Genomic DNA, 26,011 nt, shown 5'->3' with positions numbered 1-26,011 from the left:
AAAATTAAAGAACCACATGAAATCAAATCTTTACCTTAGGGCCAAGAATCATGGAGCATAAAGTATATTCAGATGTGGAGGGAAAGATATTTTATGTGCTTTTTCTAAATGTACAATACATCATATCATAATGCGTAAGGCTGCAAGATGACTTTGATTTACATAATGTGAAACAAGGGACTTCATCTGTAACTAAACAACATGATAAAACTATGAGAAATGCACTGCTTATTGTCAAGGGCACTTAAGAGTCCATCACACAGTCAATTTCTGTTCAGTCAGCAAACAAGTGAATAGAGCACATTTTTTTTCCCCAAAAATTCAAGGTCTTATATCCTAAAGCACTGGAAATACCTTTTAGTACCACTGAAAGACAAAGCGTCAATAGCATTTTAAAAACTTCAGATCAGACTGAATCTTCAATTCTTCAACTGTACACTGCTTTTCAGAGGATCAAAATAATGTAATCCCAATTTCATAATATTCAAAGATTGTGAGGGGTAAGGGGGACAGAGATTTGTGTGCTGCCTAGACCTGTGATCAAGTGGATTCGAATTCTCTCATTTTTGGCTCATGTTGGCTCTGTGTGCCTGAAGTCTGCATCACGGAGTTTCATTATGTGAGTTTATGGAACTGATACTGTTAGACTTTGGCAAATGGGAAGGCCAATAAATCCTGCTCAAGTTCTGATTTATATTGAGAAAAATGAAATGTAGCCTTTAATTTCCAAGAGTGAAGATTCATCTGAGAATAAGTCTCATTGTAGAATTTTATAGTGCCTTGGGATATACCTATAAATGATTCATTCAAAAATTATTCTATGATTTGTATGAAATCAATGTATTTCTGCAATGTCTCTTATTTTATTATCTTTTCTATCTTACTAGCCAATGGCAGTATTTTGAAGCTAACTTTTAGAAGTACTATACCAAAAGCATTTTAGTAAATACTGAAAAACAAAAGTATCATTATTAAAATTAAATTCTAAATTAAAGAGTATTTTCAAGACATACAGACTTGTCCCTTCTCTATAATTTCAAAGAGAAATGTGAAAGTTACACTAATAAATCATGGAATTGATAGTTGGGATCAAGTGTTTTGTGTTTTTGTTACTATGAACCCATAGAACTAGGTCAGCTTTAAACTATTTACTTCATTGTGTCATACAGAACAATTTAACAAACAAATGACTGCAGAAAGGTTTGGACTGATACATTCTTTACTTGAGTTGAAACTAAAATTAATAACTGAGCTATTATCTCTTCCTGTTAATGTGCTCACATAACATACAACATTTAATGATGACCTAGTATGAGCATTTGCAAGATACTAGGCTGTTATGCAGAGAAGGCAATGGCACCCCATTCCAGTACTCTTGCCTGGAGAATCCCATGGACGGAGGAGCCTGGTGGGCTGAAGTCCATGAGGTCACTAAGAGTCGGACATGACTGAGCGACTTCAATTTCACTTTTCACTTTCATGCATTGGAGAAGGAAATGGCAACCCACTCCAGTGTTCTTGCCTGCAGAATCCCAGGGACAGGGGAGCCTGATGGGCTACCGTCTATGGGGTCGCACAGAGTCAGACATGACTGAAGCGACCTAGCAGCAGCAGCAGCAGCAGGCTGTTTATGAGTTCAGTTTGTAAAATATGGATAAGACCATGGAATCCACAGAGATTAAAAATTTTATCTTATTTTTTATAACTTCACTTCCCTGGTAGCTCAGAGGGTAAAGCATCTGCCTGCAATGTGGGAGACCTGGGTTTGATCTCTGGGTCAGGAAGATCCCCTGGAGAAGGAAATGGCAACCTACTCCAGTATTCTTGCTTGGAGAATCCCATGGATGGAGGAGCCTGGTAGGCTACAGTCCCTGAGGTCACAAAGATTCAGACACGACTGAGCGACTTCACTTTCTTTTTTTACAAAGCTAAAGATCTGATTATCTCTATGATTATACCTACTAAAAAGGGATTTTTTTTCTTCCTCAATAACTCAAACCATTCATTTAGACTTTCCTAATCAATGGTGGAAGGTCACTTAGAGAGGTAAACCTTTCCTTACCTTGGGCTAATTTTTACTACGAGGGAACTGGAGGGAGGGCTTCCCTTGAGGCTCGCAGCTGGTAAAGAATCCGCCTGCAATGCGGGAGACCTGGGTTCTATTCCTGGGTTGGGAAGATCCCCTGGAGAAGGGAAAGGCTACCCACTCCAGTATTCTGGCCTGGAGAATTCCATGGACTACAGTCCATAGGGTCGCAAAGAATCAGACACAACTGAGAGACTTTCACTTCACTTTTTCAGGGCACTGGAAGCAATAATACAGAGAAAAGTGATCCTCCAAATAAACGTTAGCCCCATAGGAAAGTAAAGGTAAAATTATATCAGTATCTATCAATATGTTATATGCATATATCCTTTGACAGTTTTTTTTTTCTACTTTCAACTAGATTTTTATACCTGTCACTTTCCAAAAAAACAGAAGCAATCTACTAAGCCCTATTCTAGGTCCTATTTATCAAGGGGCACAAAACTGAATTAACATTTCTGCTAAAGGGTTTAGGAAGTGCACAAAAATCTTTCTTTCCATGAAACATGGAACGGCTTAGCAAAACTATAGCAAATTTTGTCTCCCAAAAAAGTTTTTCCATCAGGTTTTGAGTAGAAAACCTTTCTAGAAAGTGAAGCTTTAGTTTTCTATCCATAACTAAATGATACATTAGAAAGAACAATCCTTTATTTTGTCTTATCTTTAAAAACCATAGTTTGGGCATACAGAGTACATATTTAGTCCTTTGGTAGTAGTTCAAGTTTTGAAAATCTGAGGACGAATAATAATTTTACAACTGACTTGAGCCAGTGAATTGAGATATAAAACACAGGTTTTCAGTCCTAATGAGCAGGATAAACCTAGAGCCTGTTATACAGAGTGAAATAAGTCAGAAAGAGAAAAACAAATATCGTATATTAACACATGTATATGGAATCTAGAAAGACAGTACTGATGAGCCTGTTTGCAGGGCAACAGTGGAGATGCAGACACAGAGAAAAGACTTGTGGACACAGCTGGGGAAGAAGAGGGTGGGACGAATTGAGAGAATAGCATGGAAACATATAATGTAAAAACAGACAGCCAGTGGAAATTTGCTGTAAGATGCAGGAGTTCAAATTAGGAAGTCTGTGACAGTGAAGAGGGTTGGAATTGGGTGGGAGGTGGGAGGAAGGTTCAAGAGGGAGGCGGCATATGTATACCTATGGCTGATTCATGCTGATTCACAGCTGAAACCAACAAAATACTGTAAAGCAATTATCCTGTAATTAAAAAATTTTTAACAACACAAATATTACTGTAGAATATTATCTAGAATATTCTCACAAATCCCAGATATGACTACTTTTGATTCATTCTTTTAATATGTTATACTAGCCTATGTGTAAGCAAGTAGTTCAAATGCATTTTATGAGCAAAATTTGACAATAATGAAAATGGGCTTTGCTAGTAGCTCAGCTGGTAAAGAATCCACCTGCAATGCAGGAAAACTCGGTTTAATTCCTGTGTCAGGAAGATCCCCTGGAGAAGGGATAGACTTAGCCACTCCAGTATTCTTGGGCTTCCCTGGTGGCTCAGCTGGTAAAGAATCCTCCTGCAATGCAGGACACCTGGGTTTGATCCCTGGGTAGAGACGATTCCCCTGGAGAAGGGAATGGCTACCCCTTCCAGTATTCTTGCCTAGAGAATTCCACGGACTGTACATTCCATGGGATTGCAAAGAGTTGAACACAACTGAGTGACTTTCACTTTCAATTTCACTTTGACAATAATGAAAAACATTATATTTCTAAGCACAAGAGCAAGTACACTGCAATTATTCTAAACAAATACTAGCACTTATTTACAATCATATATAGATAAAGATGTTAATACATTTTTCTCTAAATGTGAAAATTCAGAAAGCTATAAAAATATAGAGCAGTCACATAAATTAGGATACTTCTATGCAATAAAATAGTATGCCTGTTCCTCCTTCCAAATGATACAGACCAAATATGAGTGTGTTAGCTTCCTGTTAGCTTAATACATAGAAATCTGTTGCATTTCTATACACTAACAATGAAAGGTCAGAAAGAGAAATTAAGGATTTAATAGATAAATTATCCTATTTACCATCACATCAAAAAAGAATAAAATACTTAGGAATAAACCTACCTAGAGACACAAAAGATGTGTACTCAGAAACCTCTAAGATACTGATGAAAGAAATATAAGATGACACAAACAGAAAGATATACCATGTTCCTAGATTAGCAGAATCAATACTGTCAAAATGATTATACTACCCAAGGTAAGCTACAGTTTCAATGTAATTCCTATCAAATTTCAAATGGCTTTTTTTTTTTTTTTGGTAGATCTAGGACAAAAAAAATCTTCAAATTTGTATCAAAACATAAAAGACCCTGAATAGCCAAGGCAATCTTGAGAAAGAAAAGACAGAGCTGGAAGAATCAAGCTCCCTCACTGTAGACTATACTACAAAGCTACAATCATCAAAAGAGTATGATCTCTCACAAAGACAGATATATAGATCAATGGAACAAGATAGAAAGCCCCAAAACAAACTTTCACACCTTTGGTCAATTAATCTACAACAAAGGAGGCAAGAATATACAATGGAGAAAATACAGTTTATTTATTAAGTGATCCTGGTAAAACTGGATAGCTACATGTAAAAGAATGAAATTAGAACACTATCTAATACCATACATAAAAACAAATTTCATAGTGGATTAAAGACTTAAATGTAAGACAGGATAATATATAATTCTTAGAGGAACACACAGGTAGAACACTCTTTGACATCTATTGCTGCAAGATCTTTCTGGACCTGTCTCCTAGGGTAATGAAAGTAAAAACAAACATAAACAAATAGGGGATCTAACTAAATGCAAAAATATTTGCAAAGCAAAGGAAACCATAAACGAAACAAAAAGACAACCCTCAGAATGGGAGAAAATACTTGCAAACAATGCGACTGACCAGGGATGAATTTCCAAAATATACAAATAGTTCATGAAGCTAAATATTAAAAAAAAAAAAGGGCAAAAGGTCTAAACAGACATTTATCCAAAGAAGACATACACAGACGGCCAAAGAACACACAAAAAGATTCTCAACCTCACTAATCGGTAGAGAAATGCAAATCAAAATTACAATGAGGTACCTCCTCAAACTAGTAAGAATGTCCACCATCAAAAAGTCTACAAACAACAAAATACTCAAGAGGGTGTGGAGAAAATGGAACCCTCTTACACCATTGCTGAGAATGTAAATTGATACAGCCATTGTGGAGAACAGTATGGAGGGTCCTTAAAAAACCAAAAAGAGAGATATCATATGACTTACCAATCACACTCCTGGGTATATACCCAGAGAAAAGTATAATTCAAAAAGATACATGCACTCCAGTGTCCACTGTAGCACTATTTACAACAGCCAGGATAAGGAAGCAACCTCAATGTCCATCAACAGAGGAACAGATAAAAAAGATGGGATATATATATATATATATATATATATATATATATATATATATCCTTTGGAATATTACAATGGAATATTACTGGAATATTATGGAATATAACAATGGAATATTACTCAACCATAAAAAGAAATGAAACTGTGCCATTTGCAGAGACATGGATGGACCTAGAGACTGTCATACAGAGTGAAGTAAATCAGACAATGAAAGACAAATATTGTATCATATCAATTATGTGGAACCTAAAAAAAGGATACAAATGAGCTTACAAAACAGAAACAGACTTACAGACTTCAAAAACACACTTATCATTACCAAAAAAGAAAGGTGGGAGGGATAAACTAGCAGGTTGAGATTAACATATCCATACTATTACACATAAAATAATCAACAAAGACCTATTGTATAGCACAGGAAACTCTACTTAATACTCCGTAAATCTACATAGGAAAATAATCTGGAAAACAATAGACATATGTATATGTATAAATCAATCACTGCTGAAAATAACAGCAAAATGTACACCTGAAACTAACACAATATTGTAAATCAGCTATACTCTAACATAAAATAAAAATTAACTTTAAATAAATAATAAATAATGTAGTAAAAATCCAATAGCTTTAGTATATAAGGTAGACTTATAGTCTTTCAAACATATAAAACATTATATGTTTCAGTATTTCATTGAATTCTAAAATTCATAAGCAAGGCAGGCTCATCCTATAGAAATGTAAAGTGTAAATTATTAAATAAACTTTCCCTACATATAAACAGCCAAAAGAAGAAAAAGGAACTGATACTTGTTTCAGAATTCCTAGGGGTCAGGAATTGTACACTTTATTTTTTCATTTAAATTTAAACCATAACATGTTCAGAAAATTACTACTGGTAATATCAAATATCGGGAGAAGGAAATGGCAACCCACTCTAGTGTTCTTGCCTGGAAAATTCCATGGACAGAGGAACCTGGTAGGCTACAGTCCATGGGGTCGCAAAGAGTCGGACATGACTGAGCAACTTCACTTTAATATTGAATATATCACACTAACCCCATAAAACTGTTTTATCACTCGACAATACTGTTAGCCACAGCAAATGATTCCTAACTGTGTCTAAGATAATGAGGAATGCAATAATAACCATGGGCTGACCAACTATCAATTAAAAACATTTATTACATAATACAAAAGATATTTCTGATAGTATATCTTACACACTAATAAAAGTTTGCACAGGATTTTATACAATTATTTATGCTTGGAAAATTATTGAATGGTTACTTTATGTTAGATGTTATAGAAGATGTCTTATATTCTTCTCCTCTGTACTATTAGCCTCATCATAATGAGACGAATAGAGGCCAAATGGGCAACTCCAAAATTACCAGCTACTGTTTGGGTAAACACAGGTCATATTTCTTTGATTATCTTTCTTAGTCTTAAAGTTCTATATATTTATATATCATATATGTATATACATAAATATAAATATAATTTTAGATACAAATTATCCATTTAATATGTCTATTGCAAGTATCTAATCTCTTCATTTACATATCAATAGTTTTGGATATGATGTGGTTCTAATTTTCAAGAAGCCCAAATGATTAATAATTTTTAGTTACTGCTTTTTGTATCCTATCTAGGAAATTACTGTCCTCTCATGGTCATGAGCCACCAGAACATTTTGTTTTTAATAAAAGTCTTATAGTTGTAGATTTACGATCCATTATGAATTAACATCATACAAGGTGCCAAACAGGGTTGAGATACATTTTTTTCAAATGGGTATCCATATGTAAACAGACTGTCTTTTCATCACTGAACCATCAGCTAATGGTTTTACTGAACATCAATTGACCATATGTATGTGAGTGTATTTCCAGACTCTTTATTCTGTTTCACTGATTTGTATGGCTAATGTTCTGCCATAGCTATACTGTTTTGACTACCAAACCTTTATAATAAGTTTTGAAATCAGAAAATGTAAGTTCACCCAATTTGTTCCTCTTTTACAAAACTGCTTAACTCTTCCAGGTCCTTTTCTTTCGCAAAAAAAATTTGGAATCCAATTGTAATTTTTAAAACCAAACCAAACCAAATGAAAAACCTGCAGAGGGATTTTCACTGGGTTTATAGTCACTCTATAAGACAATTTAGGGAAAATAGACATCTTGATAATACTTTGTCTTCCAATAAATAAACCTTTATTTATATCTCTAATTTTTCTCAGCAGGGCTATGTAGATATTATTTCATTTTCTTAAATTATTCTCAGAGTTTTATGGTTTTGGAAGTTACTTTAAAATCTTCCCAACTGTTCACTTCCTCCATATATAAATATAATTCTTCTTCTAAATTGACTTTATATGCTACAGCCTTGTAAATTACACTTGTAAAGTCTAGCAATTTTTCCACTAGATTTCTTAAAATTTTCCTTGTACCAAGTCATGTCATCTGTGTAGAGACAGTTTTAAATTTTTCTTCCCAGTATTTATGCCTTTCCTTCCTCTTCCTTATAAGCATCAGCACAATACTGAACAGATGAGCTAAGAGTGGACATCCCTTGCCTTGCTTCCAGTCTTATTAGCTATAGATTTTGTGTGTGTAAGTAGGTGTAGACACACTTTCACAGATTAAGAAAGTACCCTTATGAATTCATTAAGAATTTTTGGTGATAGGGCTTTTTCAGTCAGTACATTAGTGATATCATTTCATTGTTTCAGGGATCTGTTCTTTCTGACAAGAAGTCAGTTATTGCTCTTAATGGTGTCTCCACTATTGTAATGTATCCCTTTTCTCTAGCCAATTCAACATCCTTTTCTATATCTTTGATTCTCACCAATTTTCCTATGATATGCCTCATCACTAAGTTGTTTTCTTTTTTTGAAAATAACTAGGTCTAGGTCTCTAGGTTTCTTATGAAATCTGTGAAAAGCTTTTGACATTACTTCTTCAAATAATTTTCTTACCCATTCTCAACTCTCTTCTGAGATTCCAGTTACAGCAGTATTTGGTAAATCCAACATCTAAGCAATCTCAAAAAGTTGGCTTAAAGCTCAACATTGAAAAAATTAAGATCATGGCATCTGGTCCCATTACTTCTTGGGAAATAGATGGGGAAACAGTGGAAACAGTGTCAGACTTTATTTTGGGGGGCTCCAAAATCACTGCAGATGATGACTACAGCCATGAAATTAAAAGACGCTTACTGCTTGGAAGGAAAGTTATGATCAACCTAGATAGCATATTGAAAGGCAGAGACATTACTTTGCCAACAAAGGTCCATCTAGTCAAGGCTACGGTTTTTTCCAGTGGTCATGTATGGATGTGAGAGTTGGACTATGAAGAAAGCTGAGCGCTGAAGAATTGATGCTTTTGAACTGTGGTGTTGGAGAAGACTCTTGAGATTCCCTTGGATTGCAGGGAGATCCAACCAGTCCATATACACAATGGAGTATTACTCAGCCATTAAAAAGAATACATTTGAATCAGTTCTAATGAGCTGGGTGAAACTGGAGCCTATTATACAGAGTGAAGTAAGCCAGAAAGAAAAACATCAATACAGTATACTAATGCATATATATGGAATTTAGAAAGATGGTAACGATAACCCTGTATGCAAGACAGCAAAAGAGACATAGATGTATAGAACAGTCTTTTGGACTCTGTGGGAGAGGGAGAGGGTAGGATGATTTGGGGGAATGGCATGGAAACATGCATAATATCATATAAGAAATGAATCACCAGTCCAGGTTCTATACAGGATCCTTGGGGCTGGTGCACTGGGATGACCCAGAGGGATGGTACGGGGAAGGACGTGGGAGGGGGATTCTGGATGGGGAATACGTGTACACCCATGGCAGATTCATGTTGATGTGTGGCAGAACCAATACAATATTGTAAAGTAAAAAAAATAATAATAAAAAAATAAAAATAAATAAATAAAGGAGATCAGTCCTGGTGTTCTTTGGAAGGACTGATGCTGAAGCTGAAACTCCAATACTTTGGACACCTCATGCAAAGAGTCGATTCATTGGAAAAGACTCTGATGCTGGGAGGGATTGGAAGCAGGAGGAGAAGGGGACAACAAAGGATGAAATGGCTGGTGGCATCACCGACTCAATGGACGTGAGTTTGGGTGAACTCCAGGAGGCCTGGCGTGCTGAGATTCATGGGGTCGCAAAGAGTCGGACACGACTGAGTGACTAAACTGAACTGAAGCAATCTCAGGGTCTGATACTATTGATAATTTTTCTTTGACCATGGGTCTCATTTTCATGTTTCTTTGCTTGACTAATTTTCATTATATTCCAGACATTGTGGATGACATATCATAGAGATTCAAGATTCAGTTATATTCCTCTGAAGAGTGCTTTATCTTTTTTACTTGCTGGTCACTCTGAATGTAGGTAGGTTTGAGTTTATTCTTTAGTAGGGAGGATACACCAAAAGCTCAAAATGATTGCCAAGCCTTTGTAAACTGATGGGACTTAACCTCAAACTGGGCTTGGTTTCAAGCTTTGTTAAGAGAGGGTCAAGAGAGGGCATGTCTCTGGATTATGGTGCCTATTAAGAAGGCCTCTTAATGGTGCCTCTGTTTTCGCAGATAAATGCCTCTAAATGGTGCCTTTGCTTCCTCAGATAAATGCCAGGAGTAAAAACAAGGTATTAGCAAGGTTGCTTTCCGCCCATGGCCCAAATATGCTCAATTTCTAGAATCTTAACTCCATAACAATAGCACCCTGATAAATTTTGGGTCGTTTCTTTGTGTAGCTAGACCAGCCTTTGCAAAGTCCTCACAGATGATCTGCACAAGAACTTAGCACCTCTGCCTGCAAAGTATCCTCATCTCGGTACTTTCAACAGGAGCACTGTGCTCTACTTAGATGCCAGCTTGCTGTACCATTAAAAAAATTGTCCCAAGGCAAAGTTGGGTTGGCTGTGGGGCTCACTTAGTAAATTTTCCTTCTTTCAGAGACTGCACTGCTATTTCTTCAATAACTAAAAGCAGTTGCTTCATAAATGTTTTTCAATTTTATGGCTGTTTATTGCAGAGGTCTAGTATCAGGCACACCTACATAGCTGGAAATGGAAGTCTAGTTGTGTTCTTATATAGAGATTGTTTTCATCTTTATGAATTATTTATAAGTAGAATCATTTTTATACAATTCAGCAAAAAGAAGCCATTATGAATTCAATAGACTCATTATAGAAAATCATGTTTAAACGTCACAGTGTATTCTGTGATGTGAAATGTCAACATTCATAAAAAAATTAAATTGCTAGTTAACAATGAACTACCATTAATTACTAGCTCTAAGCAAAATAAGCTTATATTTAAGTTTGTAAGTTTATACAGTGTTCATAGAGAGTTAATTGTTCCTCATTGTTTCACCTTATATTTATACTCAGTGCTGAAATACAAATGCAGCTCAAAATTAACTAGCTAGAGACTTAATTAAAATTTTTTCTTATAACCAGAAATTGTTCAATTTAACATATTGGGCACTTTACAGGATGATGACAGAAAAACATACCATGTAGGTTCATAACTTCAAAGTTCCACCAAAATTCATCAGTGCTTTCATTTATCACCATCAATGGCTATGTCTTTGCATCAAAAATTGAAGTTAACTTTTTTAATATTAATTAACCAAATGTTTAGTCAATATGCCAGCCAATAGGTGGCTGTTCAGAAAGCAGTTATTATGAATTGAGGGAAATTACTAACAGCATTATGCCAAAAGTTTTTTGGAACACAAAATCTGGAATAAAAGCATTCTATGAAGGGATTAATAGGATTAACAGCATGGCCATCAAATTAAGAATGTCATTTAATTGGCTTTAAAAAAAACTCACCGTGTTATAAGTATAGCTGCATCCACTGAGGTCATGTCCTCTCCCCAGCTTGTTGACATCTCTAAATGTATATCATTCTTTTTGCCAAATTCTTCATGCTGCCACTTACAAAAACTCTCCAGCATTTTCTCTCCATGATGCCCAATATACAGATCTGCCTGCAAAAGAAGAGATTTCACTTCAAGGCAAATTATTCTCAGATATACAGGAAACTAAAAACCAAGGGGACTTCTTGAATTACTAGAGCAGTCTGCTGACCATAACATTAATTAGAACCTGGAAGACATTCAGGATTAATTTTTCCTGAGCTAAAATATCTTAAAACTTTGTGAAGGTACAATAATTACAAAACCTGTTTAATGCTATTCTGAAAAAGAAGAGAGTTGCAATGGAATATTAAGAATGTGGAACTTTTAGACTTAAACCACTCATTATTTCTACAATGTTAACAAAGGTTTTACAAAGCTAAGCAGTATGTTAAAATGATGCCACAGAACAGTCTCTGTTTAAATTGAATTACAGAAAAGCACATGTTTAAATAAGAAAATAAAACTGTCATTAAAAATTACGTTTAAAAATTGCATTTTGCAAAGTTAAGGTTTGTTGTCAGGATCCTTGGAAACTACAAACATTCCATTTTTGGAATATAATTGAGGTATTAACTAAAACTAACAGCCAGTTTTATGTACATTTCAAGTGACTCAGTGGATATTTCTGGATTTCAAGTCAATAAAAAGTAAGTCCCTAACATTCCCTTTACTTAAAAGTACCTGAATACAACTTCTCACCCACTGAATTGAACAAAAAACTCAAGACTTTCTTACTGGAGTTTCATGGAGCAGAATAAGCTTTATCACACGAAGATTGACCTGCACACCAAGACTCTTGTGTTGGAAAAGGTTAAAAACCTAAAAGCAAATAAAAATAAAAATCCTAAAATAAAACTGAAAGACATCTTAATTTTTCTTTAAGCCCAGACCAGGGAGAAGTCTCAATTCAGTTGAGCAATTTTATATGTTTCAAAAAAATTTTTAATTACTTTAAAATTAGCTTAATAAGCAATAACTAATTCACTTTAGACACCAAGAAATTCAGACCTAGCATTCTGATAATATACATTATAATCGATAATCTAAGCATTTCAATGGGGCGGGGATGGTACATGGGGAAGATTGGGCTTTCCACAGTAGTAAAGAGAAGAATTTTAGTAACTAGAAATTTTCTTAAGATCACAAAATGCCAGTGTCCTTTCTTCTGAGAAAATGTCCCCAAAACAGCCTGCTTTATGCCTAACTGCCAAACAGGAACAGGATTTTCAAAGCTCCTCCCCTCCAGTGCTGCCCATGAAGACATGCAATTGTTGCTTAATGGTTTCAGGTCACCATTATAACTGGTATTTCCAAAACATGGTATATGTAACAATGCTGGAAAGCAAGGCAAATTTTTTATGCAGTACCTTGATTTTGTTTTTGGTAAAACTGACTAATTTATTACAGAAAACTATAACTGGCATACTAAACCCACACTTTCCAAGGCAGTACTATTTAAAAGAGACTTAAGTTGATAGGCTATGCCTGTCTACCCTTTACAAAATGCTGGTGAAGTGGTTGTTCAGTAGCTAAGTATTTATCCTTATACTAGTGGCTCTTATCTTGTCTTATATGGCAACTCGAATTATAAATGGACATCTGCCGTTGGCTTTCATTTATGTTTATTCTCTCCCAAGAAACACTCTCCATGAAAACCTTCTCATTCTGCCTTGAAGGAAGTTTACTCAACAGGGTATGTAGTTAAGTCAAAGGATTCAGGCAGTAGGTACAAGGATTCAGATCCCAGGTACAAGTTAGATTTCTGTGGTCCAAAAGCTATCAACCAAAGTTAGCTACCTGTGATTCAGCTCTTAGCTATTACATCTTACTCATCAGCTAGTATTATATCTGACATGCAATTTTACATACCTACATAAGAGCTCAGTGGATCACCAACCTCCATTTTTGTTCCACCTCATAATCTACAGTACTTTGGGTGGGGCCATACATATAAACAAATATAACATTTCTGCTATTTCAACAAATGGCCTTTTATAAAAAAGAAGGAAAAGAAGGGCACAAAAAAAAGAGATAAAAGAGTAACAGAAAAAGAGTTTTGCCACATCAAATTAACAATAAGGTTTTATTACTAGAAGGTATAAGTTATTATTTTGATATCTCTTTTGAGATGGATCAATTTGATACACCTATTTTTTCTTGCTGATGTCAATAAAAGAAAGGAATAGTAATGAGTTAATTTTTAAAGAACTTCATTATACTCACACATTTCTTCCTTAGAGTTTTCTTGAAAAAATTCCAAGCGCACTTTAAAGTTTGCCTACCATATTTAAGATGGTTAGAATGAATCTCCTGGCTGCATCTGCTCCATGATAGGAAACCATTGCTGGGTCTGCAACCACTACAGTCTCTATGTTGTATTCTTGAGGTAATTTGTATGAATATCGTTTCCCTCTTCCACTTTCTGTTATTTTTTTAGATTTAGGTCTTCCTTTATCTGCAACACAGAAATGAATTTTTAAATGTGCCTCTATCTTAGCAAAATGAATAAAAATCTCCACCGCTTCAATAATTTAAAAGAAAGTTTACTGAATACCAACATGTGCTGATGATATAGTGGTGAGCAAGATCATAAAAGTTCCCTGCACATAGGGAACCTAAATGAGCATTTGGCTTTGGAATCAGACAGCCTGGACTTCTACCACTGATTAACTCTACCCCTTGGGAAACTAACATCACTCAGTCAGCCTTAGTTTCCTCATTTGTAAATTGAATTACAGTAACACCTGCTTTCTAGAGTTGTAGGTGGCCAATAATAAGATCACATTAGTATGTATAAATAAAATAATTCTATAAATAAAAGACATCATGGTTTTCTTTTGGAAACCAGTGATAAGATAAAGGTCTACTTGCCAGAAGAGCCTGAAGTGACTGCTCCATACATCCTAATGTCACTAAATTGTGTCTGATTCTTTGTGACCCCGTGGATTGTAACCCACCAGGCTCCTCTGCAGGCAAATGCCTCTAATTACTCCAACTATGTATGGGCTTCAAAGGAATTGGTTCTGTCATCCATCGGAATAATACAGAAGTTATGACCTCAATACAGCAGATTCTTCAAACAGAGTCAAATAAAAGCAGTAACCACCAATAAATATCTTTATACATTTTTATAAAATGGAAAATTTGTTTATGAAAATATGCTACTATCAGAATGAAAATCATTCAACCAAGTGGGAGGAGATAATTACAGAACTTTTCCATAATAAAGAAATGAAAAGCTACTCTAAGTCAGTGACAGATAACTGAACTGAAAAACTGGCTGCAAATCTGAACAGGCATTTCTAACAAAAAGGAGATTCAAAAGGCTGATTAGCATAGGAGAAGATGCTCAGTCTCACTGGTCTTCAAGGAACTGCAAATTAACCACAATGACTTAAATACAATTCCAGAACGGCTACAATAGCCATGATTATATTCAGTGTTAACAAGAAGGTAAGGACAACCGGAAGTCCCCTACTCATATGAGCTGGGAGTTTAAATTAGGATAAACAATGAAAAACTGGTTGGGAGTATTCACTAAAGCTTAATAACTGTCCATGGTGGCTCAGAGGTTAAAGCATCTGCCTGCCATGTGGGAGACCTGGGTTCGATCCCTGGGTTCGATCCCTGGGTTGGGAAGATCCCCTGGAGAAGAAAATGGCAACCCACTCTAGTACTCTTGCCTGGAGAATCCTATGGACGGAGGAGCCTGGTGGGCTATAGTCCACAGGGTCGCAAAGAGTCAGACACGACTGAGCGACTTCACTCACTCAATGATCAACATTCTAAAGTACATACTCATTCAGTTCAGTTCAGTTCAGTTCAGTTCAGTCGCTCAGTCCTGTCCGACTCTTTGCGACCCCATGAATCGCAGCACGCCAGGCCTCCCTGTCCATCACCATCTCCCGGAGTTCACTCAGACTCACGTCCATCGAGTCCATGATGCCATCCAGCCATCTCATCCTCAGTCGTCCCCTTCTCCTCCTGCCCCCAATCCCTCCCAGCATCAGTGTCTTTTCCAATGAGTCAACTCTTTGCATGAGGTGGCCAAAGTACTGGAGCTTCAGCTTTAGCATAATTCCTTCCAAAGAAATCCCAGGGTAGATCTTCTTCCGAATGGACTGGTTGGATCTCCTTGCAGTCCAAGGGACTCTCAAGAGTCTTCTCCAACACCACCGTTCAAAAGCATCAATTCTTCGGCCCTCAGCCTTCTTCACAGTCCAACTCTCACATCCATACATGACCACAGGAAAAACCATAGCCTTGACTAGACAGACCTTAGTCGGAAATGTAATGTCTCTGCTTTTGAATATACTATCTAGGTTGGTCATAACTTTTCTTCCAAGGAGTAAGCGTCTTTTAATTTCATGGCTGCAGTCACCATCTGCAGTGATTTGGGAGCCCAAAAAAATAGTCTGACACGGTTTCTAATGTTTCCCCATCTATTTCCCATGAAGTGATGGGACCAGCTAGGATTTGGTGCTCTCACTGCCGTGACCTGGCCCCAATCTCTGGGGGGTACCCAACCCCCACTTCAAGCTGTTGCAGGTCAAGCCCGCCCAAGATCAGAATCACTACAGTTAAAAATATATTTTATGAATCCATATTTAGTACCAGCAGTTAATACCAAAGACCTTGATGAAGGACAGCAAATGAAACTAATTTTATTAGTATCTTAAGATCTATAACAGTTAGAAATGAATTTTGTAGTTTGTTTTTATATTGTAATCACAATCCTACTTTAGTATATTATCATATAAATGTAAAGAGAGGAGGCTGGGCTGGTCACTGAAAAATAACCATCCCACCCACCCCCCCACACACACACATAAAACACTATATTATTATATTATCATATTAGTATATTATCATATAAATGTAAAGTCTTTAGTAGGAGACATTCCTATAAGTATATGAAAAGGCTCATCTTGGCAGGGTCAACACCTAATAAGTTGATTGTAGAGGAAAGATAGGTAGACATATAGATATACAGACACAGATCTACCATCTCTCCAAAATGGACACATCGATGGTCTTCTGGGTAAAAATCACCCAGTGGTAGGAACAGAAAGGAAGAGATAATAGGCAACATATTAGCAAGTAGATATCACCTTTGGTGAAAATGTTAGTTGCTTAGTCATGTTCAACTTTCTGACCCCATGGACTGTAGCCTGCCAGGCTCCTCTGTCCAAGGGATTTTCCAGGCAAGAATACTGGAGTGGGGTGCCATACCCTTCTCCAGGAGATCTTCCCAACCTGGGATCAAACCCTCATCTCTTGCACAGATGATGGATTCTTTACCATCTGAGCCATCAGGGAAGCCCAGTAAAATTAATCAGAAGAAACAGAGAAAAAGGATAATAATTAGGATTATTCTTTCTTCTTGCTATTGTTTGTTTTGTTTTATGTGTGTGTGTGTAGGGGGGTGGTGGAGGGGGTGGTTATTTTTCAGTGACCAGGTAGATAATGGGAGTACCAGCAGCAGAATCTGGGAGGAAAAATGACGGGTTCAGCCACAGATTTATAAAGTCTGAGGTGCCTGAGAGACATCAGAGTAGGAGTTTCTTAAACACCTGACTGTCAGGAGAGAGATTAAAATGGAGGTATAGTTTGGAACAAAACAATGTGTCAGTAAAGATGAACCCATGGATTTGGACTCTATCAGTCCAGAGAAGCCTGTGGCATGAGATGTAGAAAGAAAAGGAGGAAGTTTTGGGAAATGCCTACATTTAGAGGGTATATATATGGAAGAAGACATGCCCATGGAGGAGACAGAGATGAAAGAAAAAATAACATTTGGTGCTTTTCAATCACATCAAGAGTGATTAAGGGACCATGTAAGGGAGAGACAGTAAAGCTTTTGTTACCTTTATTGCCCCAACTAATGACAGCTGTATTGGCCCCAAACTGTCAGTGTACTGCATCCTTATTTGTGTGTTAATTTAAACAGGCTATTTGGAACATTTTAGGTTTCTTAAGAATCTCAATATCATGACTCTCTGACTCCATCATATGAGTTAGCCACTGTGTGTGAAAATCATGCATGTTGAAGTCATCTTTTTACTAAGTGGCTTCCTTGAATGTCTTCATTGTCTATATCAAGCATGCTGAGCTGATTCTTCATCTCTTCAATCCTTGAGATCATTTTCTACCCAGATGCATGCATAAAAACAACAGAGTTGATACCATACACTCCCAGTTCAAGAAGAGATCTGTAAATGAGGATATACAGGTGGACCCTATGTGCTCCCCATAATACCCTCCACACAATGACGATCATCTCCACAATGTCATGCCTGGCATATGGAAACTATATCGGTTGGTAGTGGCTGGGTTAGTTAGCTCTAAGAATAGATATGATCTCTGTTATCCTGATCAAATAGATTGGTCTTCTTCAATTCTATAAATCTTTCTTGTTAGCACAGAGTCCTAGACATAGTTACAAGTTTATAAATACTGATGGATAATGCCACTGGCCTGTTTACAGTCTTGAAAGACCACATTTTGCCTTCCAGATGAAGTCTTTCTTACCACAGTACTCAAGGCCCCTCGTTATCTCATCTGTGACTACTTTTCCAGGCTTGAACCTCCTGTCACACTGCAGACATGGCTTCAGCTCTCCTAGTAGGTGATTTCTTCTGCCCTTGTGGTTTTGTATTTATTGTTCCTTCTCCCCAAGATGTTCTTTCCCCATCTAACAACATCCACTATTTTTCACAAATGTTTTTCATTTTACACATAATCTCATTTAATTACGGCAAGAGCCCTAAGGTTCGGGTACCACTCCATTCATATTGTATATTGTAAATGAAGCTTTGGAGAAAGCAAGGAAGTTTTCTAGAGCTCCACAAGTAGGAAGTAGCAGCATAAGATGTGAGCACAAACAGTCTGACTCTAAAGTTCATTTTCTTAACCTGCATACTCTGTTCCCTTTCTTCCCTGTGGTCTGGATAAGTTTTACTTGATATTTGACATTCACCCCACCCTCCTCCCCAATAACAGAAGCTTAGACTCTTGGGTAGCGAGTTGGTCATGGTTCTTATTATAGAAGACCTACAAGACGTTCTAGAAATAACACCCGAAAAAGATGTCCTTTTCATTATAGGACGCTGGAATGCAAAAGTAGGAAGTCAAAAAAAAAACACCTGGAGTAACAGGCAAATTTGACCCTGGAGTACAGAATGAAGCAGGGGAAAGGCTAATAGAGTTCTGCCAAGAGAACACACTGGTCATAGCAAACACCCTCTTACAACAACACAAGAGAAGACTCTACACATGGACATCACCAGATGGTCGACACCAAAATCAGATTGATTACATTCTTTGCAGCCAAAGATGGAGAAGCTCTATACAGTCAGCCAAAACAAGACCAGGAGCTGACTGTGGTTCAGATCGTGAACTCCTTATTGCCAAATACAGACTAAAATTACAGAGAGTGGAGAAAATCACTAGACCATTCAGGTATGACCTAAATCAAATCCCTTATGATTATACAGTGGAAGTGAGAAATAGATTTAAGGGCCTAGATCTGACAGACAGAGTGCCTGATGAACTATGGATGGAGGTTCATGACATTGTACAGGAGACAGGAATCAAGACCATCCCCAAGAAACAGAAATTCAAAAAAGCAAAATGGCTCCCTGAGGAGGCCTTACAAATAGCTGTGAAAAGAAGAGAAGTGAAAAGCAAAGGAGAAAAGGAAAGATACAAGCATCTGAATGCAGAGTTCCAAAGAATAGCAAGGAGAGATAAGAATGCCTTCCTCAGTGATCAATACAAAGAAATAGAGGAAAACAATAGAATAGGAAAGACTAGAGATCTTTTCAAGAAAATTAGAGATACCAAGGGAACATTTCATGCAAAGATGGGCTCGATAAAGGACAGAAATGGTATGGACCTAACAGGAGCAGAAGATATTAAGAAGAGGTGGCAAGAATATACAGAAGAACTGTACAAAAAATATCTTTACAGCCCAGATAATCACGATGCTGTGATCACTCACCTAGAGCCAGACATCCTGGAATGTGAAGTCAAGGGGGCCTTAGAAAGCATCACTATGAACAAAGCTAGTGGAATTCCAGTTGAGCTGTTTCAAATCCTGAAAGATAATGCCGTGAAACTGCTGCACTCAATATGCCAGCAAATTTGGAAAACTCAGCAGTGGCCACAGGACTGGAAAAGCTCAGTTTTCATTCTAATCCCAAAGAAAGGCAATGTCAAAGAATGCTCAAACTACCCCATAATTGCACTCATCTCACATGCTAGTAAAGTAATGCTCAAAATTCTCCAAGCCAGGCTTCAGCAATACATGAACCATGAACTTCCAGATGTCCAAGCTTTCTTTAGAAAAGGCAAAGGAATCAGAGGTCAAATTGCCAACATCTGATGGATCATCGAAAAAGCAAGAGAATTCCAGAAAAGCATCTATTTCTGCTTTCTTGACTATGCCAAAGCCTTTGACTGTATGGATCACAATAAACTGTGGAAAGTTCTGAAAGAGATGAGAATACCAGACCACCTGACCTGCCTCTTGAGAAACCTGTATTCAAGTCAGGAAGCAACAGTTAGAACTGGACATGGAAAACAGACTGGTTCCAAATAGGAAAAGGAGTGCGTCAAGGCTGTATATTGTCACCCTGCTTATTTAACTTCTATGCAGAGTACATCATGAGAAATGCTACGCTAGAGGTAGCACAAGCTGGAATCAAGACTGCTGGGAGAAATAGCAATAACCTCAGATATGCAGATGACATCACCCTTATGGCAGAAAGTGAAGAGGAACTAAAGAGCCTGTTGATGAAAGTGAAAGAGGAGAGGGGAAAAGTTGGCTTAAAGCTCAACATTCAGAAAATGAAGATCATGGCATCCAGTCCCATTACTTCATGGCAAATAGATGGGGAAACAGTGGAAACAATGGCTGACTTTATTTTTCTGGGCTTCAAAATCACTGCAGATGGTGATTGCAGCCATGAAATTAAAAGATGCTTATTTCTTGGAAGGAAAGTTATGACCAACCTAGATAGCCTATTCAAAAGCAGAGACATTACTTGAAGAGCAAAGGTCTGTCTAGTCAAGGCTATGGTTTTTCCAGTGGTCATGTATGGATGTGAGAGCTATACTATAAAGAAAGCTGAGCACCAAAGAATTGATGCTTTTGAACTGTGGTGGTGGAGAAGACTCTTGAGCGTCCCTTGGACTGCAAGGAGATCCATCTAGTCCATCCTAAAGGACATCAGTCCTGGGTGTTCATTGGAAGGACTGATGGTGAAGCTGAAACTCCAATACTTTGGCTACCTGATGCAAAGAGCTGATTCATTTGAAAAGACCCTGATGCTGGGAAAGATTGAGGGCAGAAGGAGAAGGGGACAACAAAGGATGAGACTGCTGTATGGCATCACCGACTCAATGGACATGGGTTTGGGTGGACTCTGGGAGTTGGTGATGGACAGGGAGGCCTGGTGTGCTGCGGTTCATGAGGTCGCAAAGAGTCGGACATGACTGAGCGACTGAACTGAACTGAACTTATTATAGATAGCCTAATTACTCATTTACCAGTTTGTGCAAAACAATACATTGGTCCACCTTGTGAGATTAAGAGCTGTGTCATTTAGCTCTTTGTCATTGCTGTGATGTGACTGGTTCTCCTATGTTACAAATAAAGAATTTTAAGGTTCAAAAATTCAAGGGAAGTGAAGAAGAGTATCTAGCTAGAGTGAGACTGAAGCTAGGCCTTGAACCTGGTATCTCTGACTCTTAATCTCCTGTACCTTTCTTTCTTCTATGTTATATCTTAATAAAAGAACAGGACAAAGTCATCCTAAACTTTGAGGGTATGTGTTTAGAAAACAGCATTTACATAATCATTACATATAAACACAATACATTTAAAACATTAACATGATGAAGGGGGATTGGCAAAAACCAAGTTGAATACAAGTAAATTTTATGATTCCATTGTGCAAAGGCAATTGCTGCAACATTATCCAAATCTGAATGTTCTTTAATATGCTAATATATTATCCTGAAATAAGAAGGGAAGAACTACAATTAGACATATCAGTATAAGTAAATGGATATTTTATTTCATAGATTGCTAATTTTAAAATGATTTTTAAATTTCCCTTAAAAAACACTGAAGATAGGTAAGAGCACTTAGAAAACAGCTTTGCAATCCTTGCATGCAAGTGCTTGATCCAAACAGGTTAATTAAGATATAACAGTCATGTCTTTAAAAAATTAGAAAGTCTATCGACAAGGTCTGTCAAATATGAACCATGTATTTATGCTTTATAAAACCTATCAAAAAAAAAAGAATTCTCTAGAAACCTTTCCTCCAAACATACTGCAATATAAAGCCTACTTTATGTCATCTGTACACATGAGTAATTAGAACAGCTGGAACTTACTATGATTCAAAAGTTGCATAGTGCAGATTTTCAGTGTAACTCATACAAGGCAATCTCCTTAAATGGACTATATCCAATTGTTGCTGTTATTGTCTCACGATATAAAAACTTTTCTTTTGTTTTTTCAGATTATGACTTTTGTCCAGCTGTTTTTTATCTCCAGTGTGTCTATATTTGTTAGAATAGAGAAGAGGGGTGTGTCTTACTTAAATTGACTTGATAATGTGCTTTGAATAATGTGACACAGAGGTAGATTCACTTAACCACTTCTGAAGATAATTCTCATATAGACTGATACCATGAGCTTTCGCAAAAGAAAACAGAGATCAGAGATTAATTTGAGATTGTATTTCTAAACAGAAACATACTGAAATCCTGTCTGAATCTGATCCTCCTAGACAACTGATGATATGAACATGCCAAGGCCTCTGAAAATGTTACTTATTATCACAATTTATATACCTAAATCAACCTAAAATACCACAACCAATTTTCAAGTTGCTCTCTTGGCACTAAATACACTAATACCTAATTCTAAATCTCCAAGTCAATTTTAAAGTCTTTATACCAAATATTCTTCAATAAATTCATATTTCCTCAGATTCTAAATGGAACTATTTCTCATATCAGTGAATATTCAGAGATGTCTGGATTAGATGTCCAAACATTTTTACTAGGGAAACTGCTGAATGTTGGCTATGACTTTTAGGTCCTATTTATGTAATAGAAATCGTTCATTTTTCCTTAACCTTCTTGCTAATGCCACATATCTCTGCCAAAGGAAGTAATAAGGAAGTGTACCAAACAGCAACCCCATTTTATTTCTGTGAAAAATTGGCAGACACACAGAGACTAGGATTTGATGGTTGGAAATGTTTGTGAGCCACTTAAAACTTTAAAATTTAAGATATTCTGATACTGAGAATAAAATTCAAGAAGTAAATCATGACTCTTCTTCCTATTCCTCTATTAATATTAACAATCAAGATGATTTTTACTTGAATCAAACAGAAAAAGAAGAAAGTGGAAGATGCTTCTGGTCAAAGGACAGAGATTTCTATGATGTTCACATAGAAGTAAACTAAAATAAGACCATGAGCTCATAGTATTCAGTTTCAGGGGATCTGGAGTTCTCTCAGTGTCATTTCTATTCCAGTTCAGTGAACAGAATCCCATGAGGAACACTTCACAACTCAAGAGGGATATAGAGCATGCAATGTATTAATATCTGAAGTTCTTCTATTTTTATATTAAAATATATTACTTCATAGAAAACAAGTTAAAAAAATATATGTAATTGTCATTAACCAAGGGAGATTCCACATTAAAAAAAAAAAAAGATAAAGCTGTGGACAGATGGATAGACACAAAGAGAGGGAAGGATGGGGAAGGTAGGAAGGCAAGGAAAAAAGAAAACGCGGGGTGGGAGAGTGGCATGGAGGGAAGAAGGGAGGGAGGGAAGGAGGATCTATTCCAGGATTCATCTCACATTGCATAGTTAATTAAACCCTTTCAGGAGAAGGCATTACCTGAAATAACACCACAGTAATGACTGTGAGGAACAGACTTCTCTGTGACTTTTTCCTCCATGGACCTTTTCCGCCTATATACACGATGTGGGTGACCCGTTATGGCCACTGTATCATTGAGTGGTTCAATAAATATGAAGTCCTCATTGAGCTGTATAAATCCCATCTGGAATATATAACATAGAAAGATGCATATGAAATACCTGCTCATAAGTTAGTTTCAATTAAGTAACTTATTCAATTAAGTTACTTTCTAGGTTCTCCCACTCACACACACACACTTTATTTTCTTCCATGTATATGCATACTTTTTTCTACTGCAGCTATTCTAGCAACCCCACTAATAAGGTAACTGTCTTCCCAGTTTATTACTCATCTTTAGGTACTTTACTGGACTAGCATAAACTTCATGTAGTTAGTCTTAGCCTGTGTGGGTGGGAGGCGAGATGCCAGCAACAGATGCAGAGTAAAAATTCTGGAATGTTAAAGGCTCACTTTGGGAGACCCATGGGGTCACTTATATGCACAGCATGTACAGAAGAGCAATACAGTTTTTAATTGCATACATGACACAGTCCAACTTTTTGACAATCATTATTTAATAAAATAATTTATACCACAAAAAATGTAGGGTATATAGCATTACAGTTATTATATAAAATACTCTCAAGCCTTCTTTTAAACATTTTTTAAAACCCTTGAACAATAAATTACAGAAAAAGGAAGTATCACTTACATAAACAAGTTTCATTTCATATAATACTGTATTTTAAAGTTAGCCACTTGTGAACAGGGGGCTAAAAACTGTGAAATTCAGTTATGATCAGCAAGATGAACTTATAACAAATAAGTATTCTTTTATCGTATTAAAGCTATGCCTAGTCATTTCTTCCCTTTCTATTTTAGGATATTGAGTTAAGTTATAACTAGGAAACTATTCTACATGGAAGAAAACATGACTTGATCTTTCCAATTTTTATTATTTTAGTCTACTATAATATATATTAATATATAAAATGCATACTTGATCACTTGTACTGTTAACTCATTAGTAAACAATTTTGAAGAAATAATCCCCTAGAACCTGCATTATTCATATATGATATGGTAATATTAAAGTTTTCAAATACCATTTTATATTAATTTTATAAAAATTATATACAGTTCATTTTGTTTCACATATAATTAGCATTATAATATAATTATTTCTTCAGATATAGTCATTGATCCACATTGCATATTTTTTTTTAATTTAGGCTAAAACCTTTTCTTAAGAAAAAAAGGCCTTTTATTTTGTTTGAAGCATACTGCAACTTGTATATGGAAAGACTAAGTGGCAATATGCTATCACATTTTATTTTGTACAGAACTGACATTATAAGATACCTGAAGAATAAACTCTAAAACTCCTTACCAATTTCACTTTATTGAAGCTTTGTATCACTAATAAAAGCCTTAACTGCTGGAACAGCAGTTCCATCCCCTCTATGTGACCCCTCCGCCTCTCTTCCTTCCTTCCATTCCCTGTCTCTTTCTCAGTTTCTACCTCTCCGTCTCCTGTTCACACACATGCACGTGCATACATCACTTGTGGGTGGGAATAATGCAAAAAATTTCTATGCTAATGAGTCTTTTAACATATCAGGCATATATGTATTTGGGACATTTCTGTTAAGTTTAACTTCCAATGAGTTATTTTATTCTCCATCCATGTTTTCATTCTCTCCAATATGAAATCAGCTTCTATTTTAATTAGAAACATGAAACACACAAAATTTTCCCTAGAGTCAAGTTTGATGGGAATAAGAGAGAATATCAAGTGTTTTTAAATTTAAATAATAATCATTAAAGATATAGTACATCTACATATGGATTGAGGATAGAATGTGTGCTTAGTCGCTCAGTCACGTCCGACTCTTTGCGGCCCCACGGACTGCAGCCCACCAGGCTCCTCTCCATGGGGATTCTTCAGGCAAGAGTACTGGAGTGGATCGCCATGCTTTCCTCCAGGGGATCTTCCCAACCCAGGGATTGAATCCAAGTCTCTCACATCGCGGGCGGATCCTTTACCAACTGAACCACCAGGGAAGTTGGACTGGGGATAAGTGGTGTCATATTATCATCAATTGAGATTATGAAAACACAGAAATATGTCTCTCTTGTTTGAATAAGTGTGATTCTGAGATTCAGTCAGTATCCAAAGCCACAAATAAAACAGACAGTGTAGCTAATGACTAAAATAATAACTGCTACGATGCTTAGTTTCCCTAAATCATAAATTTGTAATCTGATATATTCTTTCAACAAGTTATAAGCATGGGAAGAGTTATAATAACAAATCCTATAAAATTTAATTGCATACTATCATATGAAATGTAATAACATCAAGAACAGATTCTAGACTTAAGATTATTTGGGTTCATAACCTATTACTATCATGTAAGTATGAGAAACGTACAGTGTCTTTATACAATAGCTTCACAGGGTTCTTTGGGAGATTTTTTTAAAGCATCTTTAAGCACAGGTAATGTTCCTATCATAAGGACTTCCCAGGAGGCTCAGTGGTAAAGAGCCCATCTACCAATGCAGG

The 26,011-nt window shown here is 36.5% G+C and overlaps 1 protein-coding gene across 1 annotated transcript in view; it reads right to left on the bottom strand.

Annotated features, from left to right (window-relative positions):
• ADAMTS19 (ADAM metallopeptidase with thrombospondin type 1 motif 19) overlaps window positions 1–26,011 on the bottom strand; it is a 263,593-nt gene that overhangs the window by 184,927 nt on the left and 52,655 nt on the right. The window contains exons 3-6 of the mRNA XM_018050709.1: window positions 23,422–23,587; window positions 13,769–13,941; window positions 12,222–12,305; window positions 11,398–11,555 (exon numbers count right to left, since the gene is read on the bottom strand). Of these exons, the coding sequence (XP_017906198.1) occupies window positions 11,398–11,555; window positions 12,222–12,305; window positions 13,769–13,941; window positions 23,422–23,587 (581 nt within the window). The remainder of the gene's footprint in view (window positions 1–11,397; window positions 11,556–12,221; window positions 12,306–13,768; window positions 13,942–23,421; window positions 23,588–26,011) is intronic.

This window comes from Capra hircus, chromosome 7 (genome assembly GCF_001704415.2).
Source record: "Capra hircus breed San Clemente chromosome 7, ASM170441v1, whole genome shotgun sequence".
Classification (NCBI taxonomy): domain Eukaryota; kingdom Metazoa; phylum Chordata; class Mammalia; order Artiodactyla; family Bovidae; genus Capra; species Capra hircus.
This window is presented reverse-complemented; position numbering and strand designations above follow the sequence as displayed.